Source organism: Antechinus flavipes, chromosome 4, assembly GCF_016432865.1.
Source record: "Antechinus flavipes isolate AdamAnt ecotype Samford, QLD, Australia chromosome 4, AdamAnt_v2, whole genome shotgun sequence".
Taxonomy (NCBI): Eukaryota; Metazoa; Chordata; class Mammalia; order Dasyuromorphia; family Dasyuridae; genus Antechinus; species Antechinus flavipes.
Genome location: NC_067401.1, coordinates 160,570,025 through 160,595,550, shown reverse-complemented (window position 1 = coordinate 160,595,550; position 25,526 = coordinate 160,570,025). Strand labels below are relative to the sequence as shown.

General features: G+C 35.6%; 1 protein-coding gene across 1 annotated transcript in view; it reads right to left on the bottom strand.

Annotated features, from left to right (window-relative positions):
• Positions 1-25,526, bottom strand: part of CACNG4 (calcium voltage-gated channel auxiliary subunit gamma 4) — a 105,696-nt gene that overhangs the window by 18,245 nt on the left and 61,925 nt on the right. The window contains exon 2 of the mRNA XM_051995256.1: positions 2,968-3,051. Coding sequence (XP_051851216.1) covers positions 2,968-3,051 — 84 coding nt within the window. The remainder of the gene's footprint in view (positions 1-2,967; positions 3,052-25,526) is intronic.

The window sequence follows — 25,526 nt, the reverse complement described above, 5'->3', positions numbered from 1 at the left end:
CTATCCTCTATATAGTTGTCAACACCCCTAAAAACTCATGTTTGACCATTTTGCTGTCTTGCTCAGTAAATTTATTTGTCTCCTGTTGTCTTTAAGAACAAATGCAAACTCGTCTCTTTGACACTTAGGAATCTTTCTAACCTGGTTCCTACTGTTCCAAATTGTTTGCTTTCTTTGGTCCAGTCAATTAATTGTTCAGTTATTCAGTTGTGTCCAACTCTTTATGACTCCTTGGGCCATACTGTCTATAGAGTTTTCATGGTTAGAGTGGTTTGCTATTTCTTTCTCGAGTAGATTAAGACAAACAGAGGTAAAATGATTGTCCAGAATCACAAAGCTAATAAAGTAAATGTCTGAGGTCTGATTTGAACTCAGGTGTTCCTGATTCCAGACCCAATGCTCTACCCACGAAGCCACTTGGCTGCCCTAGTTAAACAGTCAGTCATACTTCCTCACTCAAGGCATTCCATTTCTCATTTCTGAGCCTTTGCATAGGCTCTTCCTCACTTCTGTTACCTAATATTGCCATACCTACATAATACTTTTCTCCATCATCCCAGCTTTCAGGACTTCCCTCTCCATCCACTATTTTTACACATATAAAAATTTAATTGTATATATTTATGAGAAATAGCATGGCAGAGTGGATAGAGCTGATTTCAGAGCTAGTAAGACATGAGTTTGGTTCTCCTGGCATGTATTAGTTGTCCGACCGTATGTCATTATTTATCTCTTCTTCCTTTTTTAGGCAATTCTCCTTTGCAGAAGAGGGAAGAAGTAACTGAGAAAGTGCTGTTCTCCAGTGGTAGAGGGAATTTCCTTATGTGGGAATTTCCTCTGTCAATGAAGATCCCTAATTCCAACCTTTTTATATACTTATATAACTGTACAGAGACTGGAATAGAACTAGTTATTCCTTCTTTCTGGTCCTCATTCTTATGTGGGTGTCCCTCACAGTTCTGACTTAAACTTGAAGAGAAGAGAGCTGACCTCTTTTATTCTCCCTCTGTATGATTTCATTTGGTGATCTCATCAGCTCATGGATTTAATTACCATTTTTATATTGAGGATTTTCAAATCTACCAATTCTGCCCCAACTCTTTGCTGTTCTCCAAACATGTATCCCCAACTGCCCTTCAGATACCTCAAAGTGAATGTGTTGTAGACATCTTAAATTAAACACGTCCAAAATTGACGCATTATCTTTCTCTCCAAATCTTCCCTGCTTCCTACCTTATTCCAGAGGGCAGCACCATCCTGCCAGGTCCTCAGGCTCACAACCTGGGAGTCATTTTTAAAATCCTCATTACATCTCACTCCCTATTCCAATCTATTGCTGAGACCTCTCAACTCTTCCCTTCTCTCAGGTCACCATCCTTGATTCGATCCCTGAGAGAAAGAATTTCTGTGGACCTGCTCCAGGCATGGAACAATAGGAAAGCTAATTTGCTTGAGAAGACAATTTTCTTTACTAAGTCTCCTTTCCCACCTTACTCTTGATTGTAGTAGAGGCAGTTATGGCAAAGATGGCAAGAGTGATACTTATTCCATTTCTCTCTTGAATGTGCAGAGAAGATGATGAATACTCAGCCTCTGGACAATGGAGGAGAGCAGGATGGTGTCAGTCTTATTGTTTCCACCCAAAATCTATAGTTGCTGCTATAGAAATTTATGTCTTCCAGTATGTGTTGATCTCCACTACCTCTCATTTGTCTATATGTATAAGTTGTTTCTCCTAGCTAGATTGATTATAAGCTCTTTGAGGGCAGATTTGTTGTTACTGTCCAATTGTTCAGTCACATGCGATTCTTTATGGCCATACTGTCCAAGGGGTTTTCTTGGCAAAGATACTGGAGTGTTTTGCCATTTCCTTCTCCAGTGAATTTAGACAAACAGAAATTAAGTGACTATGCAGCTGGTGTCTGAGGCTTTGTTTGAACTCAGGTCTTTCTGGCTCTACATGCAATGGCCAGCACTGAGTCACCCAGTTGCCTCTGGGTGTCAGGGTGGCAAGTACCTGGTAGATAGCAGATACTTAATAAATTTTGTTTGATTGATTGGTTGTAGGCTCTGGCATGTGCAAGACTGACTTTTCTAATTAGGGAGGCATATAATGACCCAGTCACTTGCCTTCAGTAATCCCTGGACCTTTAACAGCTCACTGTCAGTACAAATGAATTTTTATAAACTATCCTTTTCCAAAACAGAAAAATAATGGGGGATATAAAAGAGATAGACTTTAAGACATGACCACACTGGAACCTGGGTTTATCACATGAAAAAATCATGATTTAGGAACTGGAAGGAACCTTAGAGACCATTGAAAGATGGCTGGATTTGGAACTCAGATTCTTGGGTTCTAATCATGTCTCTGCTCCTTACTGCTAGTGTGAGCAAGCCCATTCCTCTAGACCTCAGTTTTCTCAAGAGTAAAATGAAGGGTTTGGACTAGATAGAATTAAATTTGCTTCTGGCTCATTCTAAATGTATGTTAATCTGATCTTTCATTTCACAGATAAGAAAATGGAAACAAGGAGATTAATCAACTTGTCCAAGACTATATGGCTGCTAAATTGAGAAAGTAGGAGTCAAATCCACTCTTCAAATCCATTCAAGCCAGCAATGCCCTTTCCTACATCTTGGAAGAAGCCTCTTTAAAGTGCAGCTCACATGCCCCCTCCTACATGAGATTTTTCCTATGCCATTAGTTACTTGCACTCTGAAACTGGCACCTTAATGAAATCATATTACTTTGTACATATTGGAAATATATCTCCAGCCCTTTCCCTTGTAGATGTTAAGAGTTTTGTCTTTTTATCTCAAGTGCTTGATCCAATATCTTGCATATAGCAGGGACTTTATAAATGTTTTTTAAATTGGATTGAACTGAAAAGTTAGTATGTCTTTCCTCCAAACTGCCTCTTCCCACATCCCTCCCCCTCAACAGAATTGGATTTTTGTACTTACGCAGAAGATATTCTGAGCTGTCATGGTCATAATCATTGTCTTCTGGAAAGTGGTTGATCCGGAAACAATGACCTTTATAGATCCCTAAAAAGAACAGAAAGAGGTCATTTCAATATGCTGCAGAGTGAATGAATGTCTTAGTAATTTGTGTGTGTTTTAAGTAAAACCTGCTCCAGAAAAAGCACAGAAGCATTTTGCCAACCATAAAAATACTTAGCATCTATTCCTCTGGTCCAGATCCCAAGAGGTTATTAATCAGTGTTGATTCTGGATCCTCCTTATAAATAGGGGATGGTGAGAAGGGAGGTGGTGGTCCTGGTGATGCATGATTAACCAATCCAATATTTCATTCATCTCAGACTATTCATGACTCTTTTTAGGGTTTTCCTAGAAAAGATAATGGAGTGGTTTGCCATTTCCTTCTCTAGATCATTTTAAAGACAAGGAACTGATGCAAACAAAGTTGTTGTTGAATGATTAAGCAATCCACAAATATCATTTTAAACCATCCCTGAATAAAGAGGTTTGAAGTCTTGTCTCTTATCCCATTCTCCTCCTTTCCTGGAAGAAGAACAGAGAGACTCTGAAGAGTTGAAGAGATTGAAGCAAGAGAAGATAAAGTCCTGGATAACCCACCAAATAGAAAACAAGCTCTTCAGTAAATCAGAGCAGACTCTAAATATGTGGAGCTTCTCCCCAGGCCTGACAAAGATCGAGATCTGGGAACTAGAGAGGTGATGGTTATTTGTCTTGAGCATCTTTTGTTTCTCACTGATTTGGGTGAGAAAGACAGGTGTCCCTTCTTTTCCCTGGAAAGATAAAATTTTGGTCTTGAAAACAGCAGTGTGGGATTCAATGGGTCCAGGACAGGGCCCTTCTGGGAGTCTTTATGTTCAATTTTTCCAATTGGCTGGATGTCTGCTATTCTTGATTGGCTCAAGATACGCCCTAAGCACCTGAGATAGTGCTAAGTATATATTATAAAACAATATATTTGTGTTTTGCAAACATTAAAGTGTCATATAAATGTTATTATAATAAGTGGAATGGGTTCAGTGACTTTTGGCATCTATCAGAACATGAATCTACAGGTATTTGTTAATAAGATTAATTTAGTGTTTCTCCAGAACTCTCCTTGGAGCAGAAGGCTATTCCTCTCATAATTAACTCTCATGTCTGAATTTTACTCATCCCAACAGAGAATGGGGTGAAAGAGAGAAGAAACCTCTCTTAGTGGCAGACTGAGCATCTGATATCTGTAAATGTTACCTCTTTCTCTTTTCTTTTGCTTAATAGTATTTTTTCCAATTACATATTAAGATAGTTTTCAACATTTATCTTTGTAAGATTTTGAGCTCCAAATTTTGCTCCTTCTCTCCTTTTCCTCTACTTTTTCCAAGACAGCAAGCAATCCGATATAGGTTTCGCATATTCAATTATGTTAAAGATATTTCCACACTAGTCATGTTGTAAAAGAAGGCTCAGAATAAAAGGAGAAAACTATGAGAATGTAAAAAAAAATCTGTGAAGATAGTATACTTTTATCTGCATTCAGACTCCATAGTTCTTTCTTTGGATGTCATCAACATTTTCCATCATGAGACCCTTGGAATTGTTCTGGATTAATCAATTTGCTATACTGTGAAGTGCTAAGTCTATGATAGTTGATCATCACACAGTGTTGCTGTATAACTCTTCTCTCTTTAAACAGTATTTAGGATTTTCTTGTTATATGTTTGAAATAATTAAAACCAGAGAGCTATTAAATCTGTGCCAATTTTGCTTATTTGAAATGAATATAGGGAGGCTGGAAGAGAAGGGGCAAATCTAAAAGAGCAAGAGATGTAAAATATTGAATTTTTATAAACTCAATTTAGATTTTGCCAGTGTGATCTGACTAGAGTTTCAGAGGCAAAAATTAAGAGAGAGGGAGAGGGTGAGAGAGGAAGAGGGAAAAAGGAGAGAGAGAGAGAGAGAGAGAAAGTGAGAGAGAGAGAATTACTGTTGTTGAACTTTGAAAAACTTCAACTGAATTCAACTTCAATTCAATTTCAACTTCAGTTGAATGACATGAAGCACAGACCCAATTCCCCCCCCCCATCTTTTTTTAAAAAGATAAGGTGGGTTAAATTTTTTTAATTAAATATTATTTCTTTCTATTGATAACAATCTATTTACTCTTCATCCATACCTGGAAATGGTGAAACCTTTGTAACCTTTATAACAAATATTCATAGTTGAGCAAAAAAATTTCCACATTGACCGAGTCCAAAAATATGTGGCATTTTGTAGTCTGAGACCAATAACTCCCTGTTAGAAGATGGGTAGCACTGGTCCTCTGTAATTATGGTTGTTCAGAGTTCTTAGGTTTTAAAAAAATTGCCTTTACAGTGGTATATCATTTCTCCTCGTTCTCCTCACTTCATGCTGCATTAGTTTATATAATTCTTCTCTGGTTCCTTTGAAACTGTCCCTTTCATCATTCTTACAGCATAATCATATTTTATTATGTTCATATGCTATCATTTATTCAGCTATTCCTTAATTGATGGGTACTCCCTCAGGTTACAGATCTTTGCCACTACAAAAAAAAGGACTGTTTTAAATATTTCTATTTAGAGCTAAACGAATGGGAAAAATATCAATTGTTCATGGGTAGATGGAGCCTATATAATAAAAAATTTGATAATTTTGCTTAAACTAATTTATTTATTCAGTTCCATGTCAATCAAATTAACAAAAAAGTATTTCATAGAGTTAGAAAAGATAACCAAATTCTTCTGGGAGAACAAGAAATCAAGCATATCAAGGGAATTAATAAGAAAAATGCAAAGGAAGGTGATCTAGCAGTACCAGATCTCAGACTATATTTTAAAACAGTAATCAGTTTTATAACTGTGTTAGATCCCTAAATAAATTTGGCACATAAGACACAGTAGCAAATGATCATAATAACCTAGTGTTTAATAAACCCAAAGCCCCCAGTCTTTAAGATAACTCACTAACTGACAAAAACCACTGGGTAAACTGGAAAACACTGTCAAAAACTAGGTACAGACCAACATCTTAAACTGTATATCAAGAAAAGGTCAAAATAAATACATGATTTGGTCATAAAAGGTGATATCTAAACAAATTGGGAGGATAAAGAATAGTGTGCCTGTAAGATCTATGGAATATGGAAGAATTTATGACCCCTATCCATGCTACAGCTTTTGAAGCTACAGGTAAGTTGGGTGACAGGTGGACACCAAAGGTGGATAAGCAGTCCTAGAAAGGACTTACTAAGCCCTCACATCAACAATGCTCCCTCAAACTTCCTTGCTCAACAGCACCATAAATTATGCTTATATGTGAACATACTGTGTCATACTGATATGTGAACATAGTGTGATAGAAATTAAAGCTGAAGGCGGCGAGAATTTTTATTTTGTCTTTGTGTTCCTAGCATCTCTTGTTGGGCTCAGGACAAAGGAAGAACTTAATAAATGCTTGTGGAGATAAAACAGACTATTACAACTTATTATAATGTAAATTAGAGAAAATAATGTAAAAGTCTTTGGATTTAGGTTCTGACTTCAAACATATTACTCTTTGAGTTCCTTTCCTCATTTGTAAAATAGTAATATCCTATCTACCTGATAGGAGGGAGCACAAAAAATAAATGAGATGACAGATGTGAAAGTAGTTTGTGAACTACATAGTCTTATGCAGATATAATGTATTGTTAATAAATTATTATTTTCTTATAGTTATATAGTAAATGATATGTATGCTTCTGGAGGACAGGGACTACTTGGATTTCTTTTTGTTTCTGCAATGCTATCTCCAGCACTAACTCAGTATGTAGCATATGTAGCTCAGGGGCTTAACACATGCTTGCTGAATTATGTTGTATTAATACCAGAAAACATTATATTTTGCACAGTTCTCACCCCCATTCCCATAGTTGCCTCAATCTGTAGCCTAGAGTTCTATCATGATAATGAACATAAGCCAGATGAGTGAGGATGTTTTGCATTTGCAGCAGCATTTTACATTTACGAATAGATCTTTGTAAAAATTTAATCAGCTCACTGAGAACCTTGACCCTCACTTTCCCAGCAAGATGCAACATTGGTCAGACAATGAATGGCCACAACAGTGTTTCATCCTCCTTTTGCCAAACGTGATACTTGCTTAGGTTTATTGACCACAAAGGACCACCCATCTTCAGTAGCTTCTGTAAGACAGTCCATATTGACCTTAACTAGCTAGTAATCCATCTAGCCAGAGTACTGACCCCCGTGTGGGCTAGGTGAGCTCTTTAATGCAATCTGATCTCTCTCCGCACAGCTCCGAGAGGCACTTAGAGTTTGCCATAATTGGGAGAGGCAGCTAATGAGCACATCTCTCTTTCCGCCCTGATTTCCCAATTATCGGGTTTCAGCTGACCTCACCAGTCTTATTCCCTTTTGTTCAGGCCCCATAGGCTTTCACAGATTCTAAGTGACTTTCAGAGTCATTTGATAAGCAGAGAGTTGAATTGTTTGAAACCATCCATATTTCCTACGTGACCAAAGCCGTGGAGAGTTTCAGGACTCACCGTCAGGCAGGGATGTTGTCAGCTTCAATGGAGAAGCGAATTGGGCAGTTGGAAAAGACCACAACAGAAGTGTTCTCGCTTCCTAATCCTGAGAATTATCCTCGGTGTTCATGATTCCACTTTTCCTTTTCATGCCTTCATGAGGGCTATTTGACCCCCAGGCCTTCAGTGGAATCTCTTTACCTCTGCCTTTGGGAACCTCTAGCTTCTTTCAAATTCAGCTTTAATTTCACCTACATGAAGCCATTTATGACCTCCCCAGCTGCCAGTGCTCTCCTCACCCCACATACAGCAAGGTGGCTAGTTATGAGCTTGCCTTGAAGGAGGCACCTGACCCCTGCTAGCTGTTTAATAGACGAGTCATGTGAACTTCAATCTTCCTGGAAACCCTCAAGGACTTTAAAATGGGGGGCACTTTTTGATATGCATGGATAAAAGTAATGCCCTTACTGAGAGTTCCTTACCCCAGAGAATTCACCAAGCAACTAGATCACATTAGATAAGAGTATTGACCGCTAAACTGTATTGCAAACCTTAAAACACAAAAACAAACATTTTATATTTATATGTGTGTGTGTGTGTGTGTGTGTGTGTGTACATATATATATGCTATATATATACATATATAGCATATATATATGTATATGTATTTATACACACACATATGTATGTGTGCATAAATAGTTAGGTAATATAGTGGGGTAGAGCACGGGGCCTGCAGTCCACAAGACCTGTATTCAAATCCAGCCTTAGGCACTTATTAGCTATGTGACTATGGGCAAATCACTTCACCTCTGCCTCAATTTTCTCAACTGCAAAATGGGGATAATAGCAGCTTCCTCCTAAGGGTCGTTGTGAAGTAATATTTGTTAAATGCTTACACAGTGTCTGTCACATAGTAAGCGTTATATAATAGAGAAGGAAATGGCAAACTATTTCAATATCTCTGCCAAAAAACCCAAAATGAAGTCACAAAGAGTTGGACGTGATTGAAATGATTTAACAAAAGTGCTATAAAATATTAGCTATTAGTGTCTATTATTCTCCTAATAAAAGGTAATCTTCAGGATAGGGACTTTTGTCTTTGTCTCTATATCTTCATTAACTAACATAGGGTCTTATCTTCTCTGCCCAAATAGATTGTAAGCATCTTGAAAAACAGGGGCATATATTCTTCTATTCATCTAGATCATAACTGGGCACAGAATGGACACTAAATACTTTGTGACATGATTTAGCAGATAGCTAGTGAGACTTGGGATTATTCTTTATGTGAAATAGAATTTTTTTTTTAATGAAAAATTGACTGGTCTCTATAAGATGGAACTCAGGAGTAATCACAAAAGATAAAATAAATGCCTTCAGTTAAACAAAATGGAAACGATTCTGTGCAATGAATAAAATAAATCCAAGTAAGAAAAAAGAGAGTCAATTGGGGAAGGAACTTCACATAAAAAACTTATAGAGACCTGATATTCATGATCAAGATGGCAGAGTAAATACTGAGTTGCTGTAACTGTCTCATGTTCACCCCTTGGCAAACATAAAATACTGTTCTAAGACAGTTCCTAGAATAGCGGAATCAGCAAGGAAATGGGATGAAATAATCTTTTAACCCAGGAAACAGGAAAGATCATCAGGAAGGGACCCGGTCCATTCAGGTAAAGAGGGAACACAGTCCAGGACATAAATATTGGAAAATCACAATCTGGATTATACAGGACCTGGAAGCTGAAACATTAAAAGATTAGTGGTAATGAAACAGGATAAGGTGAAGTAAAGGAACTAGGACCAAGTTATAACCAAGAATCACCTACCCAGCAAAACTGAGAATTTTCATCAAGGGAGAAATGGTCATTTAATGAAATAGAAGAATTTCAAAAGGAGATGACCAGAACTAAATCAAAAACTTGACCTATAGTATCAAGACCAAAAGAGAAGCACAAACAAGTAAAAAGGAAAAGAAAATATAAAAGATTTAATAGAGCTAAACTATTTACATCCTATACAAGAAGACGATACTTATAATTCTTAAAAACTGCATCACTAAAAGTATAGCTTAAAGGGATATATATAGACAAAGAAATATAAGCTGAATTTGAGGGAATGACAAAAAAAATTAAGGAAGAAGAAAGAGGAGTATACTGGGTACAGAAAGAAGGAAGAGATAGAGTAATGTAAATTATTTCACATAAAGAGGCACAGAAGACCTATTACAATGAAGGGAAAGATTGGAGGGTCAGTGATGACAATCACTTGAACCTTACTCTCATCAGTATTGACTCAAAGTATGAATAATATGAACAATTAGTTGAATATAGATTTCAGAAAACCTGGAAAGACTAGTACAAAATGATACAAAGTGGAATGAGCAAAACCAAGAAAACATCATATCACAGTACCAGTAATGTTCTGTGATGATCAACTATGAATGATTCAGCTCTTCTTAGACACAATGACCCAAGACAGTTATAAAGGACTCATTAAGAAAAATGCTATCCATATCCAGATAAAGAACTGATGGACTGGGAGTGCAGATTGAAGCATTTTTTAAACTTCTTTTATTCTTTCTATTTTTTTTTCTTTTGATCAGTTTTTTTTTTCACAACTGTGACTCATGGAAATATATTTTACATGATAACACATGTATAAACTATATCAAACTGCCTACTATCTTCAGAAAAGAGGAGGGGAGGTAAGGAGAAAGAAAACTTGGAACTTAATATTTTGTAAAAATGAATGCTAAAAATTTTCTTGATATGTAACTGGGGGAAAATAAAATATTATTTAACAATTTAAAAAGATATGTAAGGAAGTAATAAAATTATATAAGTACAAAAACCATTCCCCAATAGATACACAGATATGGACAAACAACAGTCCTCAAAAGACGTGCAAACCATTAACAAAACTATGAAAATTTCCTCCAAATTGCTATTAATAAGAGAAGTATGAATCAGAACAGTTCTGAATTTTTACCTCACACTCAACAAACTGGCAAAGATGAAAAATATTCAATGTTGGAAGGATGGTGGGAAGATAGGCACATTAGCATGCTATTGGCAGGGCTGTGAATTGATCCAACTATTCTGGAAAGCAATTTGAAATTATGCAACAAAATGACTAAAATGTCTACATATGTATGTCCCAGAGATTCTACTGCTAGGCATTTACTCTAGGAGAACAGTGATAAAAGCAGCACATTTTGTGATAGCAAAGAAGAACTGGAAAGCAGGTAGGTGCCAAGTAATTGGGGAATGGTTAAAAAGGTTGTGGAACATCAACATAATGGATTGTCACCATTCTGTAAGAAATGATGAATACATAGAAGCATGGGAAGCCATGTATGAACTGATTCTAAGTAAATTAAGGAAAACCAAGAAAACAAGAAGCATTACTACAGCATTGTAAATTGAAAGAATGACAACAAAATAATCAATCTGAATACTGTGAAATTATCATGAATAAATTTGAACCTGAAGCAGAAATAAAAAAAACTGGACCTTCCTATCTTTCTTGCATAGTTGAGGGACCGTGAGTACTGAATACTGAATATAAATCAAGACTTTGTTGATATTAGTTAGTTTTGCTGAACTCTATCTTCTGTCCTCTTTTTTCTTCTTAGCTATAAGAGATTGCTTTTGGTTAAGAGGGAGAAGGGAAAGATATATTAAGAAATGTAGGTAATAGGTATTCCTGTATGCTCTTCTCCTTCTGTTGATTGGAGACCCTGGGGGGCCAGAGGAGAAAGGGCCAGGAGATCTGGTTGGACAGGAACACTCCACTACCCATGTCTATTCCCGACCAAACCCTGCCTTGTTTTCCTCCTTCATATTTCTTTTGCCCCTTCTTTTTCCCTTTTCTACTTGCTCTTTGTGTGAGGAAACTCATGGGTAGCTAGACACCTTACAAGTACAATTTGACACCTTCTCTTCAGTGTCTAGTCTTGGAAAATTGCCTAGACAGCTGAGATATTAGGTGTTTTTCCTAGTGTGTGTAGAGATAGGTCTTTAACCAACATTTTCCTGGCTTCAAGACAGTTCTCTAAACTATACAACACTACATCTCAGAAGCAAAATGATGAAGGGAATAAAAAAATTTGACTTCAGAATCTAAAAGACCCAAGTTCAAATTCTACTTCCAACACTAGCTGTGTGATGTTGGGCAAGTCATTTATCTTTTCTGAATTTTAGTAGTTATCTGTCAAATGGGAACATTTGACAAATATTTCCAACAATTGGTACAAATGAGATAATATATGTAAAATACTTTGAGATTTTAAAGCACTGTATACATTCCAATAATAATAATGACAACAATAATCACAATCTAAAGCATCTGAGCTAAATAGTCCAGGTAATCAGTAAGTATCAGTAACAGGAATCATAGGAGTAAATTCACCACTAAGATCTTTAATTCTATCCAGTTCAAAAACTGTTATCAAAAAGGCTGAGAAACAGTGAATGGGGTTAAAGACTGGGAGAATACATATAGTTTCCAAATCAAAACATCCGTTTCTATTTCCTGGTTCAGTATAAACAACTCCCAGGGACTTGGTAACAGAATTCCTGCACCGACTGCAAAAATTAAAATGTGGTTTTGAGAAAGGAAATGTGCACTTCTAAGATTATCACATCTTTTTACGAATAAATCTTGGTAATGGTAGCACACCATTATCATCCAAGGGAGAGTGATTGGAGCTCTTGGGTCTGGATCAGGAAGATCTGAATTCAAATCCAGTCTTCAGATACTTAATAGTTGTATGCTTCTGGACAAATAATTTACCTCTATCTGCTTCAGTTTTGTCATCTGTAGAATGAGGATAACAATGGTATACACCTCATGAAGTATTTGTAAAGTGCTTGCAAACCCGAAAGTGCTTTATAAAGACTAGCTATTGTTAATCCTATAAATAAATTGAAAATTTCACTGGCCTATAGAAACAGAATACTCTTCTATCAAAAAGTAAAATTATGAGCTCTTTAAAAAAAAACAATTTTCATTCTAAATTTAACAAACAGTGAATAAAAAGAGAATTTTCATACACAGTGGAACAGAAAAAGAACTGCACATGGAACTGTGGCTTTCTATTGTGTACAGCTCACTTTTCTTTTCAATTATATAATAAATTTAACTTCTAGCCTTCAAAGGTGTTCTGCTCCTCTGTGATTCTTTCTGGCCTTCTGTTCCCTTCAGTGCATTTTTAAAAAAGTACTTCAAGGATCCTCTTTTCTGATGAGTTATGTTTTCTTAAACACCTCTGAAAAATCTTTCTTCACCCTAGGCTTTCTATATTTCTCTCCACTGTAAAATGAAGATTTTGGACTAAATAATCTTGAAAGTCCCTTTAATTATAACATTCTAAGATCCTGTTGTTCAATAACTTAAATATGAAGACTGGGAAATGGTCTGAGTTTTCAGCTTTTCCCATGTTCTCTCTCTGTTTTAATAACTAATTTCATTTACTGTTATTTAATAAATGAAATATTTATTATTTATTATGAGATCATTAAATAGTGTCCATCTAGGGGATCACCCAACTTACAGGCAATGGGGGTTTTAGTGAATAATAGAGGACTTTTGGCATTCTAAAGGATACTGGATACCATTCTAGTTCATATCCTTACCCTTTCATCCAGATTAGTGTAATAACCATTGATGAACTTGCCTGGACTCTTTTCTCACTCCAATCTTTTTCCCTGTTCTTATTTTCCTCAGGTGCAGATCTTAGCATTTTACTTCCAAATCCATAAACTTCAATGACTACTAGTTACCTCTAAGGATAGGATTATGTACTGGATTTGTGATGCCATTTTTATAAAGAACTCTACTAATGCAATTTCTTCTTTGCAGTTTATATTTTTTAAAAGTTCCCTAGAAAATTGAAAGATAAATGATTTGCATAAAGCCACACAGCCAGTATGCATCAGAGGCAATACCTGAATTCGGATGTTTCTTGTTTTGAGTTAATTCTATCCAATAGATTATGCTTCTTTTCATTTCATCTAAGATCATATATTAATGACTCAATTCGATATTTAGATTGACTCCACCCTACTTTTCCAGTTTTATTACCTATTATTCCCCTTCCCTCACACTATGACAAATAGACAGGGATAAACTAGTCTTCTAATTGTTCTTCATATTTAACACTCTATCTTACATCTCTACTGGGACAGCACTGGCTGTTCTGCAGACCTGGAATGCATGCCCTCATCACCTCCACCTTTCAAACTCATTAAATTTCTTGAGGTTTATCTCACATATCATTTTCTGCATGATCCCATGCCTGAGCCCACCAGCAGCTGCTAGTGCCTTTCTTGCAAAATTATCTTGTATTTTTTCTGGATCTATTTTGTATATATATAACATACAAGAGTATACAAAATATATGCTTACAAATACACATACAAATATATATATATATATAATATAAACAAAGCACATCTATTTTATGTTTATATAAACTTACATGTACACATTATCTTCTCTTGCTAGATTAGAAGCAGGGAGAGCAGATACTATTTCATTTCTGTCTTTGAATCTCTAGGATCAAATACAGTGCCTAGTACCTGGTAAATGCTTATTGATTGAAAATCAGCCTCCTTGAACAAGTGACTTCTCCTATCTGGGTCTAATTTTCTTTATGTGTAGAATGAGGAGTTGGACTAGACAATGTAGGATTTGATTATTCTAAGTAACATAATGGTTTTGAATTAGAGAAAGGACATGGCCAACTGAACGAACAAACTATAAAGCTTCACTATATATTCAAGTTGAATTCTGATGTAATTCAATCTAGTCAATTCAACAAGAATTTTTTAATCAGCTATTATGTACAAGGTGTTAAGTTGGAACTTAAAAAAATGAAAAATAATTCTTGTCCTCAAGGAGTCTACAGGTAGAAGAGAGGATATAAAAATCAGTGTTTGAGCCATTGATTGTCTAGACTTAAGGAAGCAAGAGAAAATGTTAATAATGCCGATTAAATTTAAAAATGTATCCTGCCTCCCCTCTCTCACCAAGCTGATTGTTAAATATTTACGAACACTAAGTGAATTGCTATTAGGTCAGTTCCATTGGAGTCCAGTAGTATTCAGTAAATCTGAAAGTAAGTATAGGAGGCTGAATTTGAACTCAGGTCTTTCTAACTCCAGGTTTGGTGCTCGTCTCACAGATTGCTGTTGCTTTTAAATCAGATATGATTTCATCACTGAGAAGGGACCCCTCCTCCAGTGCAGACTGACATTTTCTTTAAAACTTTCAGTTTTAGGGTATCATGGGGACATGAAGAAGTTAAGTACTTGGGAGAAGATTATACAGATTATGGGATGATGCTAGGGCAGGATTAGAATTTAGGTCTTCCTGCTTGCCATATTGGGGAGGGGGTGGAGGGAGGGAGGGGAAAAATCGGAACAGAAGTGAGTGCAAGGGATAATGTTGTAAAAAATCACCCTGGCATAGGTTCTATCAATAAAAAGTTATTTAAAAAAAACAAAAACAAAAACAAAACAACAATAAAAAAGAATTTAGGTCTTCCCGACTCCAACTTTATTTTAGTATACAACATCTACTATATACTGGGGATACAAAGACAAAACAAGAAAAATTACCTCCATTCTGGTTCCCACTCAGTTTTCTAGCTTTATTTTTCATTATTTCCCTTTACAAATTTTATGTCTTATATTTGACTAGTGGCCATAATCATTCAAATCTTTTTGTTTTGGTTAATGTCATTATTCCTTGCATTGACACCACTGCAGTCATGTATAATGTTTTCCTCATCTGATCATTTTATTTTTGTATTAGTTTCATATGTTTTCCCATGCTTCTTGAATTTTTCATATTCACCTTATATTATGACTCTGGAATATTCCATTACACTCATTTAGCTTAGCCATCTTTCAGTTGAAGAACAAGTATTTAGTTTCCAATTCCTTGTTACTATGAAAATTTGTTGTAAATGAATGTGTTGACATATAAAGGACTTTTCTTTCTGTCTTTGAACTCATTGGATCATATGCCTAGCAACTGAATCTCTGGTCAAAAGGCAAAATCATTTGAGTCACTTTCTAAGAATGATTCCAAACTGCTTTCTAAAAGGGCTGAACCAATGAATAGTCTAATAACAGTGTATTAATGTGTCTTTTCCCACAGCTCCTCCACTGTCGAGTATATTCATCTTTAAAATTTTATGTTACATGAAGCCTTAGAGTTGTTATAATTTGTACTTCTCTTATTATGTTTGTTAAATAGTTTGCAATTCTTTTGAGAAATGTTTATTTTTATCCTTTGACCAATTTATCCATTGGACAATGCTTCTTGGTCTGACATATTCATATAGTTAGTTCCCTATATATTCTATATTTCTACTTCTGGTTTCTGTGGAAGAAAGAACAGGAGAGAGATGAATGTGAGCTGAATGAGGAACAAATAATATGGGAGACTTGGAGGGATTTGGATCAGTGAGGAAAATCAGACACTGAATTTGAGGAGGAAAACTTTGGGGAGATACAGAAGTTTTAAGGAGAACTATCCTAGACTCAGATACTGATCCAGATTCTACTTTCCTTTTAACAGAGCAGCAGGAGCAGGGATAATTGAGAAGAATGTAAAAGGATTATGGAGGATTATAGGGAATTGGGGAGTACAACCTGAAGAGGTAGAACCAAGAAAAACCAGACAGAGGTTATTCCCAGACTAGGAAGAATAAATAAATAAAAGTAAATGGAACAGTTGGAGAGGGGTGAAAGAAATTATTGAAACAGGAAATTGGTGAAAGACTGAAGGAGTGGTGGGGGTGACTGTGAAGATTTTATTGAAACTAAGGAAAGGAGGTTGAGTGGGATTATCAAGTTATTAAGAGGTGATAATTGGTTGTAAAAGTTTTAACCAGATGCTTATGAGTAAGGTGTAAAGACTCATAAATAGTTTTAAAAAATCAAAGCTCAAAAGCTCAACTATTACAGAGAAGGAAAAACTGTGCTTAATGTTTGTATTTTTGTCACAGCCAAGTGACTGTTATTTGTGTTCCAAGTGCAGACTGATCTATCTTAGAAGAGAAGGTAAAAGCACATGTAGAATGCCTTTCTACACTCCAGGTTGCTAGGGAGAGAGAAAAAAAAGTCTGTAAACTCAACAGAAGTCAGCTGTTTTATATGACAGTGAAAAAAAGCTGATTTGATGTTGGGCTGCATTAACAGAGGAATATCTTTCAGAAGTAGGTCATGCCTAGTGGAAGGCAAAATGGAATGTCTGGATTAGGGTCAATAATGTTCACATTCCAAGTGTAGCGGTCAGAGGAAGGAATGGACATTGGTCCCTTTTGTTTTCCCCTGTCAGTCAAATAGACCTCCAAAATCAAAGGCAAAATATTGGCAATTCCTTTCAGATAGGTTTAGTGCAGAAGACCACTGAGATCCTTTCTAATTCTTCCTAATTTTAAATCCAAAGATTCTGTGGTTTTGGAGTAGTCTTTTTGTTGATAGAAATGTTTTATTTCATTCAATAGATTTTTTGTGTGTGTGTATCTATCTATCTATCTATCTATCTATCTATCTATCTATCTATCTATCTATCTTTTTTGCTGAGGCAATTGGGGTTAAGTGACTTGCCCAGCGTCACAGAGCTAGGAAGTGTTAAGTGTCTGAGATCAGATTTGAACCCAGGTCCTCCTTACTCTAAGGTTGGTGCTCTATCCACTGTGCCACCTCACTGCCCTCAGATTGCATATTTCTTGAAGGCAATATCATGTCTTGTTAATTGTTATGTCTCCTTTGTCAGACAACCCAATGCTTTGTATACAGCAAGTGCTTAACTGTCTATTGAATTAATTGAAGGAAGCTATGTACCATATTTGTCAGAGTGGAACTGAGGCATGGATAAGGAGTGTGACTTATTTTAACTTACATGGGAATGGCTCAATAAATCTAGTAATAGAAATAAGATCTGTGACTTCCCAATCCAGTGTTCTAAGTACTTAATCTTCTTCCCTGAGAGGTATTTACAGGACTGATGGGCTCCATATCCTCAGATCTTAGATTTTTTTTTAAAACATTTCCAAATTTTTATTAGCCTTTTATTATTTTGACAAATCTCTGATGGTGTGTGTGAGGTTATTGGGGGTGGGGAAGAGATCACAGTAGCACAGTAGCACTGTATCTTCTGGTCCCCAGTTTCTAGTCACTTTTTGGCCCTGCCTTGTCTCTAGATGAAGAGAGATAAAGAGAATTATTCCTGTCCTGGCTGATGTTGCTTCCTGAGGCAGAGCTGTACCCAGCCGTGTTTGCTCTTATTCTGAGGGCCAGATGGGGATGATTGAATAATGCAAAAACAGTCAAATGCCAACAAGAACGATGGCAGCAGCCTAGGTTTCCTATTTGCTTGGGTGCTAACTGATTTCACATGTAGAAATTCTAAGTTACTTAGTTTCCTAAACTCCTTTCAACTGAACATGATTTTCTTGTCATAGGTGCCTTTCTCAAAGAGAAAGAAAACTATTCTGGAAAATCCTTAGTCTAAAACAGAGAACAATCAAGCTTATATGTAAGTAGTAGTGCCATAACTAAGGTTAGGTAATCAGACCTTTCCGAGGCTAACTAACATGGGGGAGAAAGCCTTCCATAGGGTGATCTGGAGACCACTTTATGGGATTTATGGGCCTCAATTAGCCTATGGTGTATCATAGTGGAGAAATATACTCCCTCATCACTACCTGGAGGGACTTGTTGATGTGGTGTTTAGCACACTTCCAGGTACTTAGTAGGTGCTTAATAAATGCTAATCAATTGACTGACTGGTGTCCCTCTCCCAAGGATCACGCTTTCTTCCCTTGGAGCAATTGAACTGTTTCTTGATTTTTCTCTGTGCTGCCATGCCCAAAGGATTTTGCCCAATGTGAAAGAATTCCTTTGGTAAACATATAATTGATCAAGAAATATTTAAGCATTTACTAAGTGGCAGACATGGTATTAAGCTGGTAGATATAAAGAAATCATGGTCCCTGCACTCAAAGATCTTACATATTTTAATTCAAAATGCAAATAATTATGCACACAAGCATATCTACAGTGTAAATGGAACTAAATTAATATTCCCTTACAGGGAAGGGAAGTAAGAGAAATAAGAGAAACAAGGAAAGGCTTCCTGGAGAAGGTTCCTGGAGAAGGATTCAAAAAGGAAACCAGGAGGTAGAAATGAGAAGAGAAAGCATTCTAGGAGTGGGAAAGAAACACTGAAAAGCCTCTAATTTGGGAGATACAAATGTTGTGTTCAAGGAAGTGAAAGAAGACTGAATAAGTAGAAAGAAGCCAAGTTGTAAATGGATATAAATGACAAACAGAGAATTTCATATTGATTCTGACTGTAATAAAGAGTCAATGGAGCTCATTAAGTATGGAGATGCCATGGTGAGACCCATGTTTTAGAAGAACATTTTGGCAACTGAGTGGAGAATGTATTGGAATAGGGAGAAATAGTGGCAAGGAGCCAATCAGAAGGCTACTGCAATAATCCTGGCATGAGGTGACAAAGGTCTACATGAGGGTCATGTCTATAAGATGGTAGAGATTGATGAGAGATGTCATCAAGGTAAAAACAACAAGGCCTGGAAACAGATTAGATACTGAAGTGAAAGCAAGGGAGAAAGTGATGACACTCAGACTGTGAGCCTAGGGAATGATAGTGTTTTTGATAGTAACAGAGGAATTGGAAAGAGATGTTTTGTGGGGGAAAGATAATAAATTCTATTTTGGAAATGTTGAGTTTAAGGTGGTTATAGGACATTCTGTTAAAGAATCTAGGAGCTAGTTGGTGATGTGAGACTACAGATCGGCAGAGAGATATAAAGCTGGGAATCATTTATATAGAGATGATCACTGAAACCATGGGAGCTGATGAGAAGACCTATTGAAATATTATAGAAAGAAAAGATAGAGAGGAGAGATAAGGACCTAGGACAGAAGCTTGGGGGATAATTAATCATGGTTGGTGGACAAGTGCTGGATGAAGATCCAGCAATCGGACATAAGAAGAAAAAAAAGGAGAGAATAATGTCACAAAAACCTAGAGAAAAGAAAATATTGAAAAGAGGGTGAACATCAGTGTCAATGGCTGTAGAAAGATCAAAATGGATGATGATGTTTAAAAGTCTATTAGATTTGGCAGTTAAGGAATAATGAACAACTTTGGAGAGAGCAGTTTCAATTGAATGATGAGATCAAAAAAACAGTTTGCAGATTTCAAAGAGAAGTGGAGGCGACAAATTTAAAAGTCTTTCTTAAAAATTTAGCCATGAAGGGGAATAGTTAGAGGAGATGACAAGACTGAGATTTTTTTGTTTTTGTTTTTGTTTCTTTTTTAAAGATGGGAGGGTAGCAGAGGAAGTTCTAATAGATAGGGAGAAAATAAAGACAACAAAGTAAGAGGAGATAGTGGGGACAATCTGCATGAAAAGATGGGAGTGAATGAAATTAAGAACATCATAGAGTATTTGCAGTTCCTCATGAATGCTTTGTATTTGGGCAACCAAAAAGTGATGTCAACAGTATGAACCTTTAGTCCTCTGAGATGTCTAAGTCTCAACAACAGTTTCTTCACCATTTAAGGAGAAAAATTGCCTAACCTTTATGGAGTCATGGACTAAGGACATCGCTCCCAAGAAAGAGGTCACAGAAAGATCAATGAGGAAAAAGATTGAGAAGAAATCATGGGATTTGGTGAATGAGATCATCAGTAACTTTTGAGTGAAGTTTTTTTTTTTTTCCTTTTCTTTTAGTGCAGAAAGTGATATTTGAAGCCAGTGAAAATCCTCCCCCATGAAAATTGCCTCACTTTACCAGACCACCTAGTGAATTTCTGGAAAGGCTTTCTGAGCAGTGAGCCATATCCAAATGTTTAAATGTTGCCTTTAGAGAATTCTAGACTACTGGCTCCACTGGGATTAAAATATCTTCCTTCATACTTCTTCCCCCTTATGTTGAAATCCCATATATTCAGGGCTAAGCTAAGCTTTGGCTCAGAACCAACTACTTCCTATAGCTGGCACAGGGGTTTATCTGGGTTGTTATTCTGATTGACTGTCATCAGGTTCTGGACTTCAGCTGCCCCAGAGCCTTTGAGATTGACTGAGTGAATTTGGTGTGGACTGCACGCTATCTTAGGAAGAATTCAACTCTTGAGGGAATGATGGTTCTCAATTTCAGCTCTCTCTCTGGCTCATCTTGGCATCCAGTTCTAATCAGTCTCAAAAGTGTCTGAGTACTGAAGAAAGATCTTTTACACAAGCAAATCAACAAAATAATAAAAACATCTATCAAGATATGTTATGTGCAAGACATTCTTAAGAACTGTCATAGTTTCCTAAAAGGTACAATTTTACTTATTTTTTTCAAGGCAGTTTGAGTTAAGTGACTTGCTCAGGATTATGCAGCGAGTAAGTGTCAGATTTAAGGTCTAAAGTCAGATTTAAACTGAGGTCCTTCTGACTCCAGAGCTACTTTAAAGCACTAAATTCTACCCAAAGCCTTTCTTTCTGGAGAGCAGAACCTAGACTTGATAGCTCACATTACTTTCTATCTGCAGCTCTACTTGATCTCAATTCCAGTTGTCTCAGAACCAGGTGCCCCCTGGAATTCTCACCTCCTCACCCTTCCCTTCCTACTTCCTTTTGGATACTGTCTTCCCCCTTAGATTATGAACTCCTTGAAGGCAGGAACTATCTTTCCCTTTCTTATTTGTATCCCCAGCACTTAGCACAGTGTTGGGTACATAGTAGGTGCTTAATAAATGTTTACTGACTTGAAGTTTTAGGGAACATGACCAGGGATGAGAATTGAGGAAGCAATCTCTTATTTCAATCCCTTTCTCTTCATTTCTATAGCTACCACATATTTCAGACCCTTATCATTTCCATTTTCAACTATTATAAAATACTCATTTAATTGATCTTCCTGCCTCAAATATCCCCTTCTCCTATATATCTCTCTATGTAAGTACCATTCTTAAAGCACAGATCCCAGTATCATGGATTTACCTCTTCAGGATTACTGAATTTGAATTTGAATCCTATCCTCCCCTGCTGATAAATTATTTTGTGTTTATTTTATATGCACAATTTTATTAACCAGTAAATATAAATGTATAAATGTGGTTTCCCCAAATACAATATAAGCTCATGAGATCAGGAGCCATTTAATTTTTGGTTTTGTGTCCCCAGACTTATCACCATGCTTGTTGAATGAGTAGTTATTATAAAAAAGTATAAATAATAAATTAAAATGTATTTTAAAGGTATTAAATTCTTAATTGCAATCACCCCTGTCTTGACTGGGAATGATGGCTGGCAAATTTCTTGACTGGGGAAGTTGCATATTAAGTACAGCACAAATAAAGTGAACCCTGAGAAGGTGGAGGGTGGTACCAGATTAGCTAAGGAAGAGTCAGTTGGACCTTGTTGGAAATAGAGGAGGTCTAAGCTCTTGTGAAGATCACTAGAGAGATTGCCTAGTGAGTGGCCCCTACATTTTCAACCTGGACAAAACTGGGGGATCTAATTTTTCAAAAAAGCAAAACTATCACTATCCTACATCTTATAAAAAGAGAATTATAATTAAATTATGATTCTACATTTGAATGGAATACAATTGAAACTTCAAAGGAAAAAAACACCTATCTCAACCCTAAAAATCAGAATGGACTAAATATAAATTAATGACTATAGGAAATAATAGGAATTCTTAAAACAAAATCTAAAAATGAGAAAAGAAGTGGAAAATGCAAGATATTGCATGTAAAAACAACTATCCCAGAAAACAGATGAAGTAGAAATAATTTAACAATCACAGGATTACCTGAAATTCATGTCTAAAAAGGAAACTGTATATCATATTTTAAGAACTCATTAAAAAAAAAAAACCCAAACATATTAAAATGAGAACAATGTGAAAAACCTCTCAAACACAAACTCCCTGGAATGTTATTGCCAAAATCCAGAGCTTCTAGATAAAAGAAAAAATACCGCAAGCAGCCAGAAAAAAAAAGAATTTAAATGTCAAGGAATGACAATCAGGATTGCACAAGACCTAGCAATTGTTTGCCTTCTTTTCAAAGAGGACTATTGACATCATGAGGTTGTTCTGACTTGCCAGTATATTGGATTTAAGGGTGGCAGAATTGCATCAGTCTCATTCTCTCTTCCAGAATCTTCCAAGTCCAGCAAGACAAAAGTCAGTGACCCAGGATACAGGGGATGACTTTGGTGTCTTTCATGACCATACTCTAAATATCCCCACAATTTACAGCACCTGCTTCATCAGTCTTTATGGCTATTGGAATATAATGTTCTCTTCTGCCCTTTCCATCAAGGAAAGTCTTCACATTTGAGGTAGATATCCCTCACTAATGGGTTTGAGATTGATTAGTTACCCTCAATCTGGTTTATCTCTATCTACTGAGACAGTTTGCTTGAGTACAGTTGCTGTGTATCCTAGAGTTTCTTAGAGCCATAGATGAGAGTTAAGTGCCAGGTGGATACCAGAGGCAAATGAGCAACCCTAAAAAAAGGGCTCCACAAACCCTCATTCCAGAGGTGAATACGCATCTTTTTGGCCTCAAACACTTGCTGTATAACCCTGAGCAAGCCACTCGACCCTAACAATTATCTCTATAAAGAAATGAGAGCATGGAATTAGATATTCCAAAAAGGCAAAAGATATTTATCTGTGACCAAGAATGATTTAGCCAAGCAAACTGAGAATAACCTTATAAGAAAAAAATAAACCTTCAATGAAATAGAGAATCTTCAAACACTCCTGATGAAAAAACTGGAGTTGAAAAGGAATTTTAAGATGCAAACATAGAAGATGAAAAGAAGAAAGAAAATGCAAGTGAACAATTATCATGTATTTTATAAGGATTAACTGTTTATATTTTAATAGAGAGGAGATAATAAAGGATTTCTTCTGAATCCTTATGTCACAAAGAGTCAAAGAAATAGTCATTCAAGATAGCAAGCTATAAATAATTGTGGTATATTTTAAAGATGCTGCAAGAAAAAAGAAAAGGGAAGGCGTAGGAAAAACACATTAGGGGAAATGGGAGGAAATATGGGGGAACTTATTTACACATAAAATCAAAATGTTCAAGTATTATATATATTATATTATATATATAATATATGGAGACTAATATATAATATATATATATATATTAAAGTGTGTGTGTGTGGAACTTAACTTTCATCTAAACTGCTCAAATGAGAGCAATACACACAAACACAGAGAGTCTAGTGTAGAAATATATTGAACTCAACAGGATAGAGAAGAGGAGCACAGAAGAGAGAACAGATTCAGTGAGGGTTTACTCATAAGCAAAACAAGTGCCAAGTTTGGAGAGAAAATACTAAGGAAAAATTAAAAGGGAAAAAAAGGAAAGGGTAACAATTTGAAACAAACAAGGAATAAGGTATATAGAAAAGAAAAGGCATGAGAGAATGGGATAAAGGGAAATAAACAGTGGATGGAAATTGGATGAATTCACCCATAAAATGGAAGATAGAATAGATTAGAAAGCAAAGTCCAAAAATATGTTGCTTACAAGAAACACGCTTGAAACATAAAGACTCAAAGTTAAGAGGAGTGAGTGTAAAATCTATTATGATTCAGCTGAACTCAAAGATGCAGGGATTGCATTAATGATTTGTCTCGGCAATCATAAAAATAAACTTACTTCAAAGAGATTAAAAAAGGAAACCACATTTTTGTGGAACAGAACATAGACAACAAAATGGTTTTCATATTTGACATGTATGCACTAAATGGCACAGCTTTAAAATACTTAAAGAAAAAAATCTAGTGAATTTATAGGAGAAATATATAATAAAACTGTAATAGTGGAGAACCTCAATTTACTCCTATTAGCCCAAGGTAATTCTAAAGACAATAACAAATAAAAGAAATGAAAAACGAATAAACTTTTAGAAAATTAAATGATAGATCTGTGGTGATTATTGTATGGAAATAGAAGTATGCATATTTCAAATGTCTATGGTATCTTTTCAAAAGGCATGTAACTTAATGAATTAGAAATAGTAAAGCTTTTATGACTATAATGCAATAAAAAGTAATTAAATTTCAATAGGTTAAGATATATATTAAATGAAAGGCTGAAAAACCAACTGGAGATTAAATAACTTAATCTTAAGTATTAGTATGTCAGTCATAGAAATCAAAGAAATGATTAATAATTTCACTAAAAATAATGATAGCCGTAAGATAATATATCAACATATTTGGGATTGGTCAAAGTTATTAATAAAAGTATTTAGCACTTTCATTAACCAAAAAAAAAAACAAAAACAAAAACACATCAGTGATTTGGGAATTTAACTAAAAATACTAAAAACTGTTGGAATCTTTACAAATTGTTAAGTCATTAGAGTTGATAGAGACAATAATTATCTAATTTAGCATGGTTCAGTATCACTGATCTGATCTTACAAAGAGATGTTTTGGGCCAGAACCTGAAACAAGGTACTAAATAGAATTAATTGATGTTGTGTTCACACCAGTACTCATTGGAGTTCACAAGTATGGGAGATTCACAAAGCAAACTTTGTAACTTTATGAATTCATACCTCCCTTAGGTGTGCCGCCAAAAAACTAATCAATTTTTTAAACACTCCAAATAAATAACAAAATAGAAATATTAAAAATCAAAGAAGTTAACAAAATTGAAAGCAAAAATTTTAAATAAAAGTAGGAACTTTAAAAAATGAATAAACCAATAGCTAAACTGATTACAGAAAAGGAAGAAAAGCAAATTACCAGTATCAAAAATGAAAAAGAATTAACACCAAAATAAAGAAGAAATAAAGAATATTATTGAAAGTATTTTGCCTGTATACCAATAAAAAACCAACTTAAATGAAATGAATAGATATTTACAAAACAATTAACAGAATAAGAAATTAACAGAA